Source organism: Mytilus galloprovincialis, chromosome 5 (assembly GCF_965363235.1).
Source record: "Mytilus galloprovincialis chromosome 5, xbMytGall1.hap1.1, whole genome shotgun sequence".
In the NCBI taxonomy this organism is placed as follows: Eukaryota; Metazoa; Mollusca; class Bivalvia; order Mytilida; family Mytilidae; genus Mytilus; species Mytilus galloprovincialis.
Window position 1 is genome coordinate 45,390,469 of NC_134842.1, and position 21,093 is coordinate 45,411,561.

Here is a 21,093-nt window from a genome sequence, read left to right on the forward strand (position 1 = left end):
AGACCCTAGCTACGGCCTTGAGCTCACTCTCTTGTTACGAAATTACAAAGATAAACTTTAAGTTAAAAACAGAAAAATCATTAGACAATAGACAAACAAACGTTCAAAATATAACGAAAAATGAAAAACCCGAACATGAGGATAGTCAAACAGTAGATGCAATAAGCATGTGTTTTAATAAGCAATATTTTCGAGAACGGTGTGGTCTTTTAGAAAGTTTACCTTTAGGCCCAAGACCACAATTAATGACCCCGCTTTTCGTTGTCCACGAATATAGTTCCTTTTAATTAGAGTGTATTTTCCCTTAATTTTTTTCTTTCCTTTCCTCACTCATTCCTTAAATCTTTTTGGGTGGAAATGAAAGAAGAGAGGTCAAATAAATTTTTGGAGGTTGTATTGTAACTGATTTTGATATGGAATGAGTGATTAGGTCAAGTGCAAAAAGGTGATATTTACAGTTTTCGGAACATCTCTTGACTTGTCAATAGGGGTATGGATGTGTATTGGCTAAATTTGTAAAAGTGATTGCTTCAATCTTTCTGAATTTTGGATATATATTTGGACTAGGACAATACATTACACACACAAAAAATTGGACAAAAGTGCATGGTGCAATTTTTTTAATGATGCAAAAGGTTATAAAGAACTGATAGAGGAATTAATTGTGGTCTGTGGCCTTTAAGGGCATACGATACAGTTACAGGGGAGGTAATGACGTTGCTAACGTAAATTGTTATTTTCGCGGAGTCAAACGGTGACTTATCGGGAAAAGATGCAGTTTTCGGCTAATTTTCAGCATTCAAACTGATTTAACTTGAAAACGAGATCATGGACCCCCCCCTTTTTTTTAAATGGCATTTGGTTTGATAACGTAAGAAGATTATGTGTACCAATTTTCATAAAAACGTAAATAGTGCAATATTTTTAAATTTGATAAATATACAGCCAAAAATTACGTTTTTTTCTACAATCATGATCATTTGATAAATTTCAGTTATTTGTAAAAATAAAATGTACAAATTTATGCAATATTTATATAACACACAAATTACAAATAATTTAACAAAAAACAGATCGTGTTTATCTTTTAAAACAAAAAAGTTATGTATTTCTATCGAAAGGAAAAATATGTCCACAAATCCGTATTTTGAGGAAATATCTGAAACTTGAACCTCAATTTACTCAAAAAGTATATTTTTTATAACATATTTGATTTGATCAGATTTAAAATAGCCTATATGCATATTTTCATCAACTTGTAAATACAGGATCACAACTGTATCCTATGCCCTTAAACTTAATATGACAAATGCATTGTGGAAATAATGGGCTGTCGGACTAGCGGGATGTCACATATAACCCTTCCAACACTTGAGCATAGATCTATATTCTGAATCGATAGCATCAGGTTCATAAAAGCCCAAAAATGTAAGAACAAGAATGTGTCCATAGTACACGGATGCCCCACTCGCACTATCATGTTCTAAGTTCAGTGGACCCAGAAATTGGGATAAAAAATCTAATTTTTCAATTAAATTAGTAAGATCATAATCATTAGGAACATGTTTACTAATTATATAAACTTCAAGTTGATTAGACTTTAACTTCATCAAAAACTACAATGACCAAAAACTTTTACCTTAAACTTGCACTATCATTTTCTATGTTCAGTGGACTGTGAAATTGGGGTACAATCTACAATTTGGCATAAAAATTAGTAGGATCATATCATAAGGAACATGTGTACTAAGTTTCAAGTTTATTGTACTTCAACTTCATAAAAACTACCTTGTCCAAAAAGTTTTAACTTGAAGCGGGCAGACGAACGAACAAACGAACGGACGGACGCACAGACCAGCACATAAAAAACTACTTTGAGCAAAACCTTTAACCTGAAGCGGGACAGACGGACGAACAAACGGACGAATGAAAGGACGGACGCACATAAAAGAAAACATAATGCCCCTCTATTAGCGTAGGTGGGGCATCAAAAACTGGCACTTATATCATAATTTTGTTCTTCTGTCTACTTTTATACAAGGTATATTGGATATCGTTTGTTTTCAAACGAAGAGGTTGTTTCTCATTTGAGATTAGATGTGGCTGAGAAACATCATGCATGGTTTTCAATCTGCTTATCGCTGATGTGCCTGTGACGTCGTTGATGTTTACATTAACAAGTTTCTGGTGATAAATTTCTATCTTAAGCGAGAAGAGTGGAACTCAAAACTATTAGAAATAAACGATCAAAGAAAAAACAGAAAAAATAGCTATTAACGGTACAGGTAAAAACTCAATTCTGAGACGAATGACGTGGACCTAAAATAATGATGACTGCTTAATGAGAAAAAGTGCCATTATTTAAAGATATTAATGATTGAAACGTTGAAAATTAAAATTAATGATGATATTTTTATTATGTAGAACCAATTCATAATATTGACTGAATGTTTAAATACACCAAACATTAAACAGGATTGATGCGTATTAATTGTATATCAATCAACTCATAAAAGGTTTTAATTTTATTCACTATTATATATAATGGACTACTAGAATATTTTCGCTCAATATTGAGTAAGTCGATACATGTATACCTTTAGGTTCAAGCCTTTGTAGAAACAGTATCCGTACGTAGCATAGGGAAATACCAAAAACATTTTTCCTGATTTTAGTACTTATAGATTGAAAATGTTCCTACAATGTTAGCTTGCAGTTTAAAAACAATTATACATTCTGAACCATATTCGTGTGTTTTAAATTTTCAAATCTATTTAAACGTGCTAAAACAGTGATAAAAAAACGTTGCTCGCTAATCTTAATTACTGGTTCGTGTCGAAAGTAGATAGATTGATTTTATCCTGCAATTTACAAATACGCTTACAATATAATCGTCTACCTCCAAACAATACTCTTTGGTTCTTGGTGCAATCAAGTCACATGAAATCATAAAAATGTAGGCACCAAATATCTCCAATCAGCATACATTGTATATGAAACAGATAATGCACAATCCATGTTCATTTCTCATCTTTCTATGGACGGAAATGGTTTATTATTAATATCCAATTTTGACTTATCGAACGGAACTATTTTGTTATCTTTGGAAGTGATGGAATTAATTAATTGTTTTCTTTCTGTTTCCTTCTCTTTCTGAATCTCGTTATAGCTTTCTCGTTCATTATTTTTCTTGTACAGATCATCAAAGTTCCCTGCAATGACAGCTATTGGCATAGCTATAACTAGTAATCCACACATAGCACACATCGCCCCTACTATACGACCCAAAGCCCCTGTTGGATACATATCACCGTACCCTACAGTAGTCATGGTAACCACTGCCCACCATAGTCCATCCAACATATTTGGAAATGTATCTGGTTCTTTGATTTCTGCATAGTAAATTAAATTTGAAAATACCCAAGCAACTATAAGAAACGTCAGCAGAAGTAGACCCAATTCCTTGACACTTGCTTTCACCGCCAAAAATAATACTCGCAAACTGTTGTACTGTTTCGCAACTCTAAAAAACTTGAGTAAGCGCAATACGGAAGCAGCGGAACAAAAACTGTAAAAGTACATCAAGCTTTCAAACTTTTTCTCAAGTACAGCATCAACGTTCACAAACATATCAACCATAAAGCGTGACCACATTGTTATGTTTAAAAATGTATCAAGAATATTCAACCATTCCAAGAAAAATCGGCATTTCGATGGACACGTTATAAACCGTACTAAAGATTCAAGTGTGAAGAAAATGATAATACACACGTTCAATTCGAACATCCAACTCGGTTCTAGCGTAGTGGTAAACATGATTTCTTTCGGATTATCGGTATTGACCCATGTGTCAGGAGTGAAGAGGAAGAACCAGTAAATCGTTGTATCATTGTACAGATGTATCCGGAGGTTTGGATGTGTTTCCAGGCATGGAATAGTTGCTGACACAATAACTATTATTAGGTATATAATGCTGAAAACCTACAAAATTAGATAATACATGTACATATATACTAGTTATGTTTTATATTAAAATAAGTAAGAAATAAAAAAAATAAATGATTAGAATCTGAAATGTTTAGTATGATAAAACGACTATGATCATTATACTATTGTATGGTTACAGCATGCATATTGAATATTGTCCCGAAAAAAAATTGTAACCTCTACATTTCACAAAATTGGCTGCGTTAATTGTTTTACACTAGTCTAGTCATTTTTTATCCCTTTATAGCTTGCTGTTCGGTGTGAGCTACATGTACTTCTTTGTGTTGAAGTCCGTACATTGACCTATCATGTTTAATAACAGATCGTGACTAGTATGACCCGACAATTGTTCGCTCAAAGTTCACATTTAGGATTTAGTATATTTTTATAATATTAGCTTTTTATTATTATTCCGAGTCCTCATTGCGTTTTAATAATTTCTTAGTTTATTGTATTTTACGCTATTCAAAAGTTACTTGTATTTTACACTTAGCTATAATCCTTTCATTCAGATTAATTATCAAAGATTTATATCTGTCTTTAAGATAAAAGGTTCTGTAACAAAGAATATAGATAATTTGACACTAAGTGATAACTGCCGAAAGCCATTCTTGACAAACTTATACGAAGCATGTTTTTAATCCGTAATCCCCGCTTTCGGCAAAACGCGAATTAATATTATTTAATAAAAAGATATTTGATTGGTTCATTTCCCGTATGTCAATCAGTCTTTTGAATTGTATTTTATATTTGTTTTATGTTGTTATTCAGTTTGTTTTGATATTTGAAATATATGGATGTGAAATAAATATGTAAACTTTCCAGCGATTTGGATTTTATCTCAACTACCGCTAGTTTCCCCCAGAAACTAATTAATATGACGGAGGTGACCAACAACCTGGTCATACTAGGATAGAAGTATGTTTTCTTGGCAATCATACTGCATCTTATCTAATTTGATAAGAGAAATTAATTAACTGCTTTTGATTATAACGCATGACAATTCGACATTGGTCACTTATAACTCTATAGAATGGCCACTCATAGCTGTATAGAATTCATTCAATGTATATTAATACTGTATTTATAGTGATGGCAACAAGTACTCGAGTACTCGGGTACTCGCTCGGAAGGTCGAGTACTCAAGTACAGTTTTAGGAGATCGGGAGACTGGTCTGACTCAATCGACATGAATGTTTGGGATAGTCTACCTTGCTCGTCATCGATCTGACTGTCTACCCGAGAGCTTTTGACATGTCAAAAACATTCTAGTAAGGATCGAGAAGCAACTCACTCGAGAAGAGATCAATAATTCGTCGAGTAGTGATCGAATTGATCGGGAAAGAATCGTGTATAGAGATCGAGTTTGGTCGGAATACAAAAAGTTTACTAATCAGTACTGAATCAGTCTCGATAATTTCGATCTTTGCTCGACTAATTTCCGACCATTCCAGATTAGCTTGACCAATGCTCGATCGCTTCCAGATCACTGCGACTTGTATATTTATATTATCCCCGACCAACTGGACCAATAACCGATCCCTTTGCGACTACATTTGACCACTCTTCGATTTCTACTCGGCCATACACGATAACACATGACTGTTACACGATTCTCTATAAGTCTGTGCAGATCTGATTAACTCTCAGAACTATGCTTCCGCAAAAATATATTGGCAACATTGTTTTTAACTACAAAAATTCCTCCATGTACAGTGTGTGTCTTTATTTTTGCAAGAAAATGTAACCTTTTAAAAGAGAGACAAAAGACACCAAAGGAACAATCTAACTCAGAGGTAGAAAACAAACCGACACAGCCATAGCGAAAAAGGTAACCGACGAGAGGACAAACAGCAGTCCACATAACATAGAAAACTAAAAACTAAGTAATTAACACGTTACTCAACAAAACCTGGGATGATCTCAGATGTTCCGGAAGGGAAGAAAATCCTGCAATGTTGGAACCGGCGGGTTTTTCAAATATTAAAGTAATTGTGCAATAAGATTAATTGTTCCACTGCTGATGACTATTTTTTATAATTTGCTTTTTTCTGTTTTGTCTGTCCGTATTTTCCGTTTGTCCAGAAATGTTTGTAGCATAAAAAAGAAGATGTGGTACAATTGATAATGATACATGCTCTTCACAGAACACCAAATGATACAGACATTATCAATAACAACTATAGGTCACCTTACAGTCGTTTTTTTTTTTCATTCGCACTTTTTGACGTAATTTCACACACAAATGAGACGAAAGACAAATATGTTTTTATTTGGTGCGAATTCTTTCTAACAGTAACGTTACAAACTGTTCAGCGAGCACACGTTTTGATCGTTTGTTTCTTACATACTTTTGTAAGTGTCATAAACTTTAACAAACTATACACTCACTGCAAATGCGTCTACAGTTTGTCGTTCGTCGTTTGTTAGTTCAAACGCTGCATTTCTTTCTAACTTTAACATGTATTTAAAGCATTATCTTAACGTGTTCTTGCTTGTCATAACTCAAAACATTGTCTAAAATTACCCAAAATTTCAATCCCCTCTATTATAAATAAAACGATGCATTTGTTTCTACTTCTGTTACGTTTGACAAACTATAACAAACGGCACACAACGTTTGCCAAATTTTGGTTAGAAAGAAATGCATTCATGATCTCTTGATAGATATATGTAACTGGTTCATATTCTTGACACTAGTCTTTGCTCCTTTACACTGAACCAGTATATATTTGTTAAGGGCCAGCTGAAGAACGCCTCCGGGTGCGAGAATTTCTCGTTCATTGAAGACCTGTTGGTGACCTTCTGCTGTTGTCTGCTCTATGGTCGGGTTGTTGTCTCTTTGGTACATTCCCCATTTCCATTCTCAATTTTAAAGTTGTATATATTTGACAAACAGTACGCTTTTATTTGTTAGAAAGCAAAGAAATGGGGATGGATAAGTTTATGTATATTGCTATCTAACATAAGTACTAATCCAGAGACAAATCTCATTTTGTGGTGTCATTTCCCAAAAAAGAGCAATAAAACATATCAGTGTCCACTATGATGATGCTTTCATAATCATTGGGTTCCTATTTATTGAGTTAGTGCAAGTCTCTCAAACTGCCCACACAGTGGTCGTCGTGTCAGCCACTGCCTCACTTAGAACGGCGCCTGTTGATATCTACACCATCTTCTTCGTCTTCTTTGCACTCTACAAGCTCCGTCACAGTTATTAACCTGTCTCTCTGAGCTCTTACCACCTTCTCCACAAATCCAAATGCTTTATTTCTATGTAGATATTTTAAATGTATGATTTTACTTGGACCTTCTACTGAATATAATGCCCCAGCTAGCATATATATCATTAAAAAGGGTCATGTTGTGACGTACGTTCGTACGGACGGACAAAGGTAATACTTAATGCCCACTCCGAAGCGGCAGGGAATAAAAAAATCGGACGTTTTTATAATAAAAATGTCCATACCCGACCAATTCCCGATTATCCCTACGACCCATATACGATCAGGTCGATCTGGTCTGGTCGAGATCAGGCCGAGATCGTGAATAGTTGATTTGGTCTAGCCAGTCGAGTAAAGATCGTGTAAAGATCGTAAATTGATCGGAATTATCGAATTAGTATTCATTTTGTTGTCGGGATTGGGTCGCGATAGAGTCACTAAGGACTCGTGAATGGTCGAGTTAAGGTCGTGTACAGTCGGTAGGCGGTCGGGTAGAAGTCGTAAACAGGCCCGATCTAGAATTTGCTTGAGCTTGGTAGTTGAAATACGGACAATCGGGATCATCGAGCTGATCTGATCGGCAGTGTAAACCTAGCTTTAAGCGACACTCTGTGTCAGGTTCAATACAACCTAAACATAAAAAAAGAAGATGTGGTATATATGCCAATGACATAACTCTCCACAAGAGAATTAAATGACACAGAAATGAACAACCATAGGTCACCATGCCGCCTTCAACAATGAGCAAAGCCCATACCACATAGTCAGCTAAACGTTTACTTACCCTAGCATATGTAGATGAGGTAGGTTCGTCGATTAACATCCATACTTTGTGTCGAATTTTATTTATTGGAGTAAGTAAGTGTGTCATTGTTAATGGTTTTGTCGCAAATATTTCTCTTAGCTTTGCAGCTGTAGCTTCTTTCTCCTCATATTTGATGTAAGTTTGGAAACAACACTCCGAAATATCTGTTAAAGGAATTCTCCAAAACTCCAATTCAGACTTCCATAACCATCCGCACAAATGTGTTGGAAGATGGATAACACCATTTCTATAATAGTCCAACACAGTATTAAAAAGTTCTGGATTTCTATCAAAGTAAAAGTATTTATTTTCTTCATTGTAAAATTCGGATGTTGTTGTTATAGATCCTAACAGTGTTTCAGGAAATCTGTGAAGAGTAGATAATTTCGTCTGAAACAGTGTCCCACCTACGTTAATGTGCACACTCGCCATGTTAAATATCGTCGATCATTAACAAAATGTTTTAAAATTTAACAAATTAACATTTTATTTTTCGATCAGTTGTTTATTACATCCACTTTACGACAATAGATTAAATTTAATTTTTTTGCTTTCAAAAACTCGCAGACCAGATCGATTTTTGATAATATAAATATCACTATGATTCAATTTAATTACTGGTCTACGACATGTATATCATAGCGATGATCATGCTGATCTTCAATTCCAGGTTTTTCGGAATCAATTTCAAATGTACAATCAGATCTCGCTTAACGTATTGAAATCTGAATTTATATTATTATATCCTTCAGAACACTTGCTTCTAATACCTCTAAAGTTGTTTTTTTTAACCACAAAATGTTACTTAATGTAACTATATACATGCCGAAATCTTATATACGTATCACTAATGTACTTAATCCAAATTAATCCCATCATCAGTGTTGTTTTAATACTTTAATAAGCTTATTGATCGCTGATAGGACATTTAAAATTTACTGTAAATGTACAATGACATGGACTATTGTTACATTAATAGGTATTGAAGAACTGATTAGTTCGAATGATTTTATTCTCATAAACTAGTACATAGCTACAGAGAAAATAACAGTTCATATATAATACATATTTTGTTTCGCATGTGTGAAAATAAATAACATTATAATAATATTATTACAGTTCCTCTAACCAGGAGGACAGACTTTCAATGATATGTATCGTATAAATCTACACATTTTTTCTAGTTCTACAACATTTTCTGATGAGAATACATTTTTGAATTTAATAATGTTAGCATTTTGTTTACATTAATGTGGTAAATAATTTTCTCTTTCAATGTTAAACAAATTGCATGACAAAATGTGGTTAACTCTCTGATGCCAAGAGCAGAAAACAAGTTTCTTTTCAAAGACAAGATAATCTGAAATACAATGTAAACATTTACATTTGCACCTGAAGTGTTTTTTTTTCTATTTACCTTATAGGGAACGCTAAAATCTAAACATTAAAAAGCCAGAGATGCATGAGTTCACTGAATTGTGATGAGCGTAACAACCAAACATGGCTTGTACAGAATAGCCAAATTCATTATGTGTTGACTCTTTGGTGTATCTTATTCTCCAACGTTTGGCTGGTGCGTGGAACTAATGTTTCCAGCAGTTAAACCCAAACTAAAAAGGGGCATTTGTTTCGTGTGTTTACAATTTGCAAATATTTTTTGGTTTTGTATGGCTTCTGTTGAAGTATACGATAAAAATAACATAACATGTCATTGTTCATATCAGACCCCTATCAGTCCATGTTCAAAATTATCCTTCGGGCCTGTCGGCTCTCGAGCTAGTTTTATGACCTAGGGCTGAAAATTGGGTCTGATATGAAAAAATGCAATGTTATAATCTATGTAAATGGTATAAAAGTTTGCTAACTTTGTATTTTGCGTTTTTGTAAATATTTTCATGCTTGTCTTGGTAACAATCCAATATTTGGATTCCTCACTAATAAATAATTTTATTTGATTTGATTTTATTCAATAAATATTCTGTTGATTGACTAAATGGAAGTATTGATTTGTAAAATTATTCCAATACAGTTTGACAATGTAAATATTTTTTATCAATGATTATTAAACCACTTCTATTAAGAAATGAAAAACAAGGAACCCATTAAAAATTTGTCTTTTGTATTCTCCGTTTTATCGAAAACAAGGTAAATATATCCTAGTATATCCATTTGAATTCCGCTCTTGTATTCTATGCTATCGAACTCTTAGACTAGGTAAATATAATAATTATCCTTGATGTAATGTTGAATTTTTGAAAAAGCCGAATACAATACCATTTGAAATTCATAATTAGTAATATTTGGTTTAGTACATTAAAGTTTCAACTTCGTGACGTGTTTCAGTTATCTGTATAATCAAACATATTTATTAGTGTGAAATCACTAATTTAATGCGCAAGGGATTTATTTGTTCTGGAATCAACATTGCAGTTTGCGGTATTTAGAACGGTAGGTGTATTTTATTTGTGTATGTAGATTTAGTTGATTTGATTTTTGGTGTTTGGTAACGTCACTTTTAAGCACCGCATTTAGGCTATTTCGTGGTGGCCAGTTTTAATTGTGGAGGAAGCCGGAGTGCCTGGAGAAAACCACCGACCTTTATTCGATAGGAAAACTGACAATCATAGTCAATTAAGATTGGAGTTGAGTGCACCCGCAAAGTTACCCCAAACATCAATACTTTTTCTATAAGGCACACATGCACTAAACGTTAACTAGTAGTTTGACTATCAGGTAGTGCATGTACTTAAAGATTTAATGTTTTAATTAGATTAATTCAAAATTTGCATCAAACTCGTACAGAAAATAGAACTCGAATGTCTTTTATAAATAATGGAATGTGGTGCTGTTGCAAATTATACAACGGGTTAGACTTACATTTGTGCACGGGCTTCTTTCCGTAGAAATTGAAAAAAAAAAAATATTAAGTATTATAAGTCAACGAGGGACTTCGTTTAACATAAGACGCTATGGACAATACATACAAATGACTTCTTTTAGAGAACCCCTGAATGAATTCAACACAATATGGGATGAAAGTTTATTTTAAGGTGCTGACCAAGTGTTGTTACTTTTTCCTGATTTGTCATTGTCCGTATATACATTGTAGTCACTTTCTACAAGTTCAATGATTTTATTGTTAATCTGTAAACTTTACAAAATCTTCTGCTTTTGATTTAATAACGGGGATAATGTCAAACCAAATTTGGCCACAATTATTATAAGGGTATCCGTTATAATTTTGATCTATTTTTTACATGATTTCCAGACCTACAGTAGACATAGGTGAGCGACACAGGCTCTTATAAGCCTCCAGTTAATTTTGCGCTTTGTTTTTTTGTGATTGGTTATAAATAAATCCCCTATGAACTGATTTTTATAGTATGCTCCATTGTGGTACTGTTACACCACTGTCCCAGGTTACCGGGAGAGAAAAAGTAACGCAAGCGAACATGTTGGACTCCCACCTTTTCCACCACATTAAGTATGTGTCTGTCCCAAGTCATGATCAGCACCCTGTATTTAAATAGATGTTTTTTTTTTTTTTTTTTTTGCTGTACATCATATTTGTTAAATGTTTAGTACATAAATTTGCCCAGTAGTTTTTCTAAGTAAATTGTTATTAATTCGTCATTTCGGGGCCTTTTAGAGCTAGTGATGCGATATGGATTTTGCTCAGTGTTGAAGATGGCCGTTCGGTGACCTATTGATGATAACTTCTACGTCAATTATTCTCTGATTCAGTGTTATCTCATCTCCTTATTTTTTTTTAAGAATACAGGAAATTATGACAAGAAATTGACCTGACGTTTTTTTTTTTATTTATGAATATATAAAAAAAAGTCTCCATAGTGTAACATCACATGCAGCTTCGCAAAAATGTTCAAATGATAATAACTCCTTTAGGATGTTACGAAAGAGAAATTATTAAAACAAAACGTGTTTGTCAGATTAACAATCTTTACAAAGTAAGGTGTTCCAGTTAGTAGTGTCAATATTGAAAGCAAATGAACTGTTCGATATCGTATAACACATATCATATGGATATATGGCGAAACTAAAAACACAGTGCAAGAAAAAAGGCGACAACAAATTATCGGAACAATAAACCCATAGGTGTTTCTAAAGACAGTTGATGAGACCTAATAATGAGAAAATTTGCCAAAGGTCTTTGCCTGTAACAGTTTTCCTTCGGTTTATCAGAATATAAAATCGAATGTTATATTTCTTTCTCAAGTACAGCAACAGTGAATGTGATCCCATGTAAAAGGCCTATACATATTATTACGACTACAGTTAAAAAGAAAAAAAAAAAAAAAAATGCCATAAATCACCAACCTTCTTTGTTCATCATTATCAATCATTGTTTTATATTTTAGTTTGATTTTTTTTTTAAATGTTTTTTTTTCGGATTTGCTTTAATTTATGAAATAATTTGATGTATAAGTTATTTGTTTGTTTATTTCAGGCTTACAATGGACGACGACACAGTTCGTATAAACGTCGGTGGAACAATGTTTACAACAAGACTATCAACAGTTCAAAAGTATCCCAACACGCTTCTTGGGTCAATTTCGTTTGAATCAGACTGTTATAGCAAGGACGACAAATCATTCTACTTCGACCGGAATCCAGAACTGTTCAACACAATTCTGGACTATTACAGAAATGGTTGTCTTCATCTTCCAAATCATCTCTGTGGTTGGTTATGGAAAACTGAATTAGAATTTTGGAAGATACCTTTAACTGACATATCCGAATGTTGTCACAAAACTATATCAAGTTATAATAAAAGGGTAGACGTAAGCAAAATGTTAAAGGCAGTATTTTCTCCTCTGAACCATTCAGAATACGCATCACCATCTGGAATAGGAAAATTACGCCATAGACTTTGGCTATTCCTTGACGAACCAGAATCGTCCACTTGGGCAAAAGTAAGCAATTCTATTTTAAACTAACATATACTTTTTACTTATGTATTTGTAAACATTATTTGCATAGTTACACTGTGTTCTACTAGTATCTACTTTTGTCTAATGCATATTATCTCAGGTTAAAAACTAGTACGTTGATGCGCAAAAAAGTTAACCAATCTATTTTTTTTCTAAGAGAGGGATAAATCCTACTTTGTAATTTTTTTTTTTTTATCTCAAACAGACATTATAACAGGTCGGGACCACTACCTTATATGGAAATGCATAAATTAGCATACTTATGTTCTCGAACATGTAATTGTTTATTTACATGTGACGCAATTTATTTTTACCTAGGTTTTTGACCAATCCACTAAATGAGTAACAATGCATGATGGACTACTACGTGTTTACATTCAACCGAGAACACGTGTTATTTACTGAAATACAACACATTTTTTCGTGCAATGCGGGATTCACAATTTCGCTTAGTTTTTGATTTTGTGTATCCTCATTTATAGTTCGTGATAAAAAGTATTCCTTCCATGCTCAGATTAACGGAGAGATGTTTCTATGTGAGGAAAGATGGGTTTGAATTATAGCCCGATTTAATGTTTGATGATGGCACGGAGATTTCATGTACTTGTTCCATCAGACAACAACGAAACAACACACTTTCCCATGAGACAAACTTACTAGTGTAAAGTAAGCCGTCGATGCTAATATTCACGAGTACAGCAATTTCCGTATAGATGATTAATGGCAAATGTGTGATCCTTGAATTTTGTGTTCGTAAATAAGACGAAGAAATATTTACATACATGGCAGTATTAACAAAATCTATAAGTATTTATTTTGTCACATTTCAGTATATGAGACTTCCAAACTGTTCCCTTTGTTTTGAAGTTAGTGAAGTCAGCAACTGTAGTCAAATGTGTGATCCTTGAATTTTGTGTTCGTAAAAAAGACGAAGAAATATTTACATACATGGCAGTATTAACAAAATCTATAAGTATTTATTTTGTCACATTTCAGTATATGAGACTTCCAAACTGTTCCCTTTGTTTTGAAGTTAGTGAAGTCAGCAACTGTAGTTTCATTTTGTTTTCGTTTTTTAACGGGCTCGGACATTTGCCAAACTGAAAAAAAAATCATTACAGCTGATTTCCTAATGCTTCCAAAGTAAAACTTTGGTCGGCATGCTTGCTTTGTGTGTATAGTTGTTTATACAAGCTTTGAAAATAAGATTGACATCTTTAAACAATATATATATATATATAGGCATAGTTTCACTTGTATATTTTATATTTGAATTTAATTGGTTGTTATCCTAATATGAGTGTACAATATACAAACAAAGCAAGCAAGCTAACCAAAGTTTTGCAATACATGCATTAGGAAATAAGCTGTAATGATGTTATCCATATGTATGTGCGACGAGGTGGAAAAGGAGAAGGTTCACGAAGGGTTAAAATTGGCCCTGATTTTTTTTATGTTTTTTAAATTGGGGCAAAAAATTACAAATGTCACATAGAAATACTTGTGATAATACAACTAAGACAAAAATATTTTTTCTGGCACTTTCCTTTACTATTTATGGAGCATTGACCCCTTAAATGAGCATAATTTGTATTAAAAGGTCAATTTTGGTACTTTTTGTCCATTATTTTAATTTATTTTGGCATAACTAACCTTGGCCTCCATCTAGGATCCAAAAAGTTTTTATATTGATGAAATCTATATCAAAATTGGAATATTTTGGTTGCAACACATTCTGGATCGTAGATGGCGGCCAAGGTGTTTCAAAAGCTTTTAGGTCTGAAAAATGCACAAAATCATCATATTTTGACTAAATGTCCAAAATGGGCTTACTTTGGGGAATATATTGTAGTCTTATGAAAAGAACTGATATATTTAGCATTTATTCTTTTGAAATAGACCCATTTACGAACCAAATTGAAACCTTTTTGGTGTTTTATGATAAAGTTGATATTTTAGGCCATTTTGTGCCATTAGTGAACCTTGTCCAAATTTGATATGTTTTGTGAAAATTGCAGCGTTGGTTGGATAAATATAAAATGGGACAACTGTTCACAAGAGACCAAAATGACACAGAAATTAACATTTATGGGTCACCGTACGGCCTTCAACAATAAGCAAATCCCCTACCGTATAGTCAGCTATAAAAAGCCCCGATATGACAATGTAAAACAATTCAAACGAGAAAACTAACAGCCTTAATCATATATAAAAACTAGAGGCTCTAAAGAGCCTGTGTCGCTCACCTTGGTCTATGTGCATATTAAACAAAGGACACAAATGGATTCATGACAAAATTGTATTTTGGTGATGGTGATGTGTTTGAAGTTCTTACTTTACTGAACATTCTTGCTTCTTACAATTATATATATAATGAACTTTGCCCATTAGTAACAGAGAAAAATATTTGGTAAAAATTTACATAAATATACCAAATTAATGAAAATTGTTAAAAATTGACTTTAAAGGGCAATAACTCCTTAAGGGGTCAATTGACCATTTAGGTCATGTGGACTTATTTGTAGATCTTACTTTGATGAACATTATCGCTGTTTACAGTTTATCGCTATCTATAATAGTATTCAAGATAATAACCAAAAACAGCAAAATTTCTTTAAAAATTACCAATTGGAGGGCAGCAACCCAACAACCGGTTGTCCAATTCATTTGAATATTTCAGGGCAGATATATATTGACTTGATTAACAATTTAACTCCTTGTCAGATTTCCTCTAAATGATTTGGTTTCAGAGTTATAAGCAAAAAACTACAGTTTACCCCTGTTCTATTTTTAACCGTGGTGGCCATCTTGGTTGAATGGCCAGGTCATCGGACACATTTTTCAAACAAGGTACCTCAAAGATGATTGTGGCCAAGTTTGAATTAATATGGCCCAGTAGTTTCAGAGGAGAAGATTTTTGTAAAAGATAACTAAGATTTACGAAAAATGGTTAAAAATTGACTATAAAGGGCAATAACTCCTAAAGGGGTAAACTGACCATTTCGGTCATGTTGACTTATTTGTAAATCTTACTTTGATGAACATTATTGCTGTTTACAGTTGATCTCTATCTATAATAATATTCAAGATAATAACCAAAAACAGCAAAATTTCCTCAAAATTACCAATTCAGGGGCAGCAACCCAACAACAGGTTGACCGATTCATCTGAAAATTTCAGGGCAGATAGATCTTGACCTGATAAAACATTTTTACTCCATGTCAGATTTCCTCTAAATGTTTTGGTTTTTGAGTTATAAGCCAAAAACTGCATTTTACCCCTATGTTCTATTTTTAGCCATGGCGGCCATCTTGGTTGGTTGACCGGGTCACGCCACACATTTTTTAAACTAGATACCCCAAAGATGATTGTGACCAACTTTGGATTAATTTGGCCCATTAGTTTCAGAGGAGAAGATTTTTGTAAAAGATTACTTAGATTTATGAAAAATGGTTAAAAATTGACTATAAAGGGCAATAACTCCTTAAGGGGTCAACTGACCATTTCGGTCATGTTGACTTATTTGTAAATCTAACTTTGCTGAACATTATTGCTGTTTACAGTTTATCTCTATCTATAATAATATTCAAGATAATAACCAAAAACAGCAAAATTTCCTCAAAATGACCAATTCAGGGGCAGCAACCCAACAACGGGTTGACCGATTCATTTGAAAGTTTCAGGGCAGATAGATCTTGACCTGATAAACATATTTACCCCATGTCAGATTTCCTCTAAATGCTTTGGTTTTTGAGTTATAAGCCAACAACTGCATTTTACCCCTATGTTCTATTTTTAGCCGTGGCGGCCATCTTGGTTGGTTGACCGGGTCACGCCACACATTTTTTAAACTAGATACCCCAAAGATGATTGTGGCCAAGTTTGGATTAATTTGGCCCAGTAGTTTCAGAGGAGAAAGATGACTTAGATTTATGAAAAATGGTTAAAAATTGACTATAAAGGGCAATAACTCCTAAAGGGGTCAACTGACCATTTCGGTCATGTTGACTTATTTGTAAATCTAACTTTGCCGAACATTATTGCTGTTTCCAGTTTATCTCTATCTATAATAATATTCAAGATAATAACCAAAAACAGCAAAATTTCCTCAAAATGACCAATTCAGGGGCAGCAACCCAACAACGGGTTGACCGATTCATTTGAAAGTTTCAGGGCAGATAGATCTTGACCTGATAAACATATTTACCCCATGTCAGATTTCCTCTAAATGCTTTGGTTTTTGAGTTATAAGCCAAAAACTGCATTTTACCCCTATGTTCTATTTTTAGCCGTGGCGGCCATCTTGGTTGGTTGACCAGGTCACGCCACACATTTTTTAAACTAGATACCCCAATGATGATTGTGGCCAAGTTTGGTTCAATTTGGCCCAGTAGTTTCAGAGGAGAAGATTTTTGTAAAAGTTAACGACGACGGACGACGGACGACGGACGACAGACGACGGACGACGACGGACGCCGGACGCAAAGTGATGGGAAAAGCTCACTTGGCCCATCGGGCCAGCTGAGCTAAAAATGAACGAAAAACAAATATGTAACACATAAGCAAAGGACAACCACTGACATACAGGCTCCTATATATACAAACCTATATACATTTTTATTTATTAGACATATTTATTCTCCGCTTATATATTATATTGGACCGTGTTTTTTTTTTTTGTTTTTTTTTGTTTTTTTTTTTGTTTGGATAGTTTTACACAAGTAATTTTAGCGTACTTTTCGGCATTGAACCTATGACTGCTTACTTTACTAGACTGTGGGTTTTGTTTGAAAGATGTCTCATTTGGCACTCTATATACAAAGCACGTTTTGGAATAAAAATAATAGGTAATATGGCACCCACTGTGATCCAGATGCTTTAAATATTGGAGATATTTCACATACGTCAACATGAAAGCAGCCGAACGATAAAAAACCTCTGAGGTATACTTTGTGATAAAATCAGCAACAAACGGACTTTATCGATGGATGAAGCTATACAAAATGTATTAAGCAATAAACCGTACCCGCTCAATTGCGGATCCAAGGGGTAGGGGGGGGGGGGGGTTCCGGGTGTTGGACCCCCTATTTTTGAACGATCAATGCATTTGAATGGGGACATGTAGTTGGAACCCCCACCCCTTTTGTCCTGGGTAAGGACCCCTATTTAAAATGGCTGGATCCGCCCTGGCGCTTTCAAAACACTTTTTTTTTAGCATACTGAACATTATGATGTTCTTACTTTCAGTTCAAGTCCTGATAAAAATTTTACACATCCAGTATAGAAAGAAGTGTTTCAATGAAAGTTTTCGTGTTTTTCTAGGCAGAAATGATTTTGGAATGACATTACACAGGTTTAAAAGAGCTCAAAAAATTTCATAGTGGACAGTGGTCATTTCATCTGAAATTTCACTGTTTCAGGTCGTAAAATTATTGCACAGGTACAATGCAAAACAATGGAAAAAAACCTGTTTAACAACTTTAACAAGGCGAAAAAGAAAGTCGAATAGTGAAACCCGTAAACAATACTTTTTTAATCTGAGCATGCAAATTGAAGATTATGTTAAATATTTTACAATAATCACATTCGCAGAACAAAAAAATATATTTTGAGAATCCCAGACACTATATTAGTTGACAGTTCTTCCACTAATTCCACGTGCTTTCCGGTCGTAGTAAACTCGTAGTAGCCCACAATGCATTGTAGCTCATTGAGTCGATTGGTCAGTTTTTCAAGGCCGTATTGGCCTTGTGTTTGGGAAATTACTATGCAAATATATTCTGACGTAAAGAAATCTAGAGTTCTCGACCTGTATAAAGAGGCTAGATTTCATGATTGACAACATATGTGTTACGTTTGGAAGACGTGTTTTTTTTTCAAAAAACTATCACCTGACATGTACATTTAGATGTTTAAAAGCCGACATGCGAGACCATCATTGTAAGTTAATGTCGTTTAACACCCCTTTGCAGTAACTGCTCTAAAATAGATTATTTTTATGTGTACAGAAACTACGTACAGGCGTTGTGGGGTATTCGCCAATAAGACAGCAATACAACAAACCCAATTATATAAGACGTATCAGTCAAATTATCCTTTAACGAAATCTTAACTTCTCAATAAACTTAATTTCTTTCAATATTTTATTTTAGGTTTTCAGTTTCATATACCTGAGCACAGTTTTAGTGTCTGCAAGTTTTCCGTGCTTGAAAACACACCCTGGGATTCGAATACAAACATCAAATGCCACAACAATATTAAAGCTGGCAGCTTATAACAACGTGCAAATGTGGATGAACAAAGACAATCACAAAGAAATGCAGTTTGCAACAACCAAGGAACCTAATTGGTTGTATTATTGGAGTTTAGTTATATGCATTTTCTTTTCTGTAGAGACAATACTCCGTGTTTTAACATGTTCTACCAAAAACAAGTTTGTAAAAGAGTGGCTCAATATTTTGGATATTATATTGTTCGTCATAATGTGGATATGCTATGGTATTAAACACGCTGAAAAGGAGATTCTTTCAAATAAACATTTGGCTTACTTCCTTTGTTTTTGTGAAGCAGTATCTGTGTTGCGTCTCTTTAAATTTTTTCGACTGGCAAAACAATACAGTAGCCTACGGATATTGTTTATAGCTGTGCAATCGAGCGTGAGAGAGTTGTTGCTACTGCTGATCACATTTTTTGTCTTCGGTTGGATGTTTGCAAACTTGGTATATTACACAGAAATTTTAGAGTCAGAATCGTTCCCAAATATGCTAGTCGGCTTTTGGTGGTCAGTTGTAACCATGACAACTGTCGGTTATGGAGATGTTTATCCTGTCGGTCCATTAGGAAGAGTAGTGGGAGTTTTGTGTAGTTTATGTGGATTACTAGTGTTGGCAATGCCAATAGCTATCATTGCGGGTAATTTTGATAGTCTATGCAGGCACAATGAAGAACGTGAGGCATATGTTAAATTACAGACTAAACAGAAATCGAACATTCCAAAAGCATGGGAGACATCAAAGATTGATCCAAATTATCCAATCAAGTTATTTGAAAGTTACACGTGACTATACATCTCGACCAAAAGTCAGTTTCATGGAGAGTGGATTCTAAAATTTGATGACGTATACTAACTACCGTGATATAGTCTGATTACAACAACATGTATCAGATTGATGAAAACGCGTAGCACATATGTACACAAATCAAACTTGAAATTAAAAACTACGCATATTATAATTACATGTAGATAGCCGTACAATAAGGGACTGTGTGTTTCAACCTTGTATATTAAATAATGTAACATGATTTCATACAACCGTCACTATCCCTCTCTCTCTCTCTCTCTTGCTCACTCTATCTCTATTTAGCTCACTCGCTCGCTCTAGCCCACTTACTCACTCTAGCCAACTCATTCACTGTATCTCTCACTCTCTCACTCGTTCATTCACTCTTTCTGTCACTCACTCTGTCTCTTATTCACTTTCTCTCTCGCTTACTCACTTTCTGTCTCGCTTACTCACTCTCTCTCTCTCGCTTACTCACTCTCTCTCACTCATTTACTCATTCACTCACTCTCTCTTTCGCTCATTGTCTCTGGCTCATTCTCTCTCTTTCTCTCTGCTCATTATCTCTCTCTCGCTCATTTACTCTCCCTCGCACATTGACTCTCTCTTTTGCGCCCATTTACTCTCTCTTTTGCGCTCATTTACTCTCTCTCTCTCTCTCTTGCTCATTAACTCTCTCTCTCTCTTGCTCATTTACTCTCTCGCGTGTTTATTTACTCTCTCTCTCTCTCTCCAGGTCATTCACTCACTTTCTCGTTCTTACTTACCATTAAATATTACCTTTCCTTAGATATTCTCCTAGTCAATTTACGACCCACTTCTATGATGACTTGCAGAAGCAATGCTTATGTTCTACTCCGCTGTGAAAAATCACAGTATATCCAGGAGAACACCATTGTCTACCAATATCAGGGAAAGGGTGACACCTTCACCTTCAGTTAAACTTTATTCGGTGAGGAGCTCGTTTATTTGTTTTTTGACATGAATCTTTAGATCTCAACGAAAATGTTGTATGCTTTGGTATTTTTACAAATGATTTCTTGCAGTTTTATCTTACAGAAGGA

The 21,093-nt window shown here is 34.2% G+C and overlaps 2 protein-coding genes across 3 annotated transcripts; one reads left to right on the forward strand and one right to left on the reverse strand.

The window, feature by feature from the left end:
• Positions 1–2,512: 2,512 nt before the first annotated feature.
• On the reverse strand, positions 2,513–8,791 carry LOC143075907 (potassium voltage-gated channel subfamily A member 10-like). Of its 2 annotated transcripts, none has more exons than XM_076251488.1 (2): positions 7,996–8,791; positions 2,513–3,981 (listed from the first exon to the last, which is right to left on the reverse strand). In XM_076251488.1, the coding sequence occupies exons 1-2, from the start codon at positions 8,446–8,448 to the stop codon at positions 3,028–3,030; spliced, it is 1,407 nt and encodes a 468-aa protein (XP_076107603.1). In that variant the 5' UTR covers positions 8,449–8,791; the 3' UTR covers positions 2,513–3,027. The 2 variants fall into 2 exon arrangements, with proteins under 2 accessions (XP_076107603.1, XP_076107604.1); XM_076251489.1 differs by lacking the exon at positions 7,996–8,791 and adding an exon at positions 4,165–4,736.
• Positions 8,792–12,489: 3,698 nt separating this feature from the next.
• On the forward strand, positions 12,490–20,676 carry LOC143074558 (voltage-gated potassium channel KCNC1-like). The gene is made up of 2 exons (XM_076249955.1): positions 12,490–12,950; positions 19,121–20,676. The coding sequence occupies exons 1-2, from the start codon at positions 12,492–12,494 to the stop codon at positions 20,027–20,029; spliced, it is 1,368 nt and encodes a 455-aa protein (XP_076106070.1). The 5' UTR covers positions 12,490–12,491; the 3' UTR covers positions 20,030–20,676.
• Positions 20,677–21,093: the final 417 nt, after the last annotated feature.

Bases quoted from the DNA above. Each gene is read 5' to 3' on its own strand.
- LOC143075907 (XM_076251488.1), bottom strand. From the start codon at position 8,448: ATGGCGAGTGTGCACATTAACGTAGGTGGGACACTGTTTCAGACGAAA. The intron at 3,982-7,995 runs GTAAGTAAACGT...CTAATTTTGTAG, and splicing joins CCTCATCTACATATGCTAGG to GTTTTCAGCATTATATACCT.
- LOC143074558 (XM_076249955.1), top strand. From the start codon at position 12,492: ATGGACGACGACACAGTTCGTATAAACGTCGGTGGAACAATGTTTACA. The intron at 12,951-19,120 runs GTAAGCAATTCT...ATTTTATTTTAG, and splicing joins AATCGTCCACTTGGGCAAAA to GTTTTCAGTTTCATATACCT.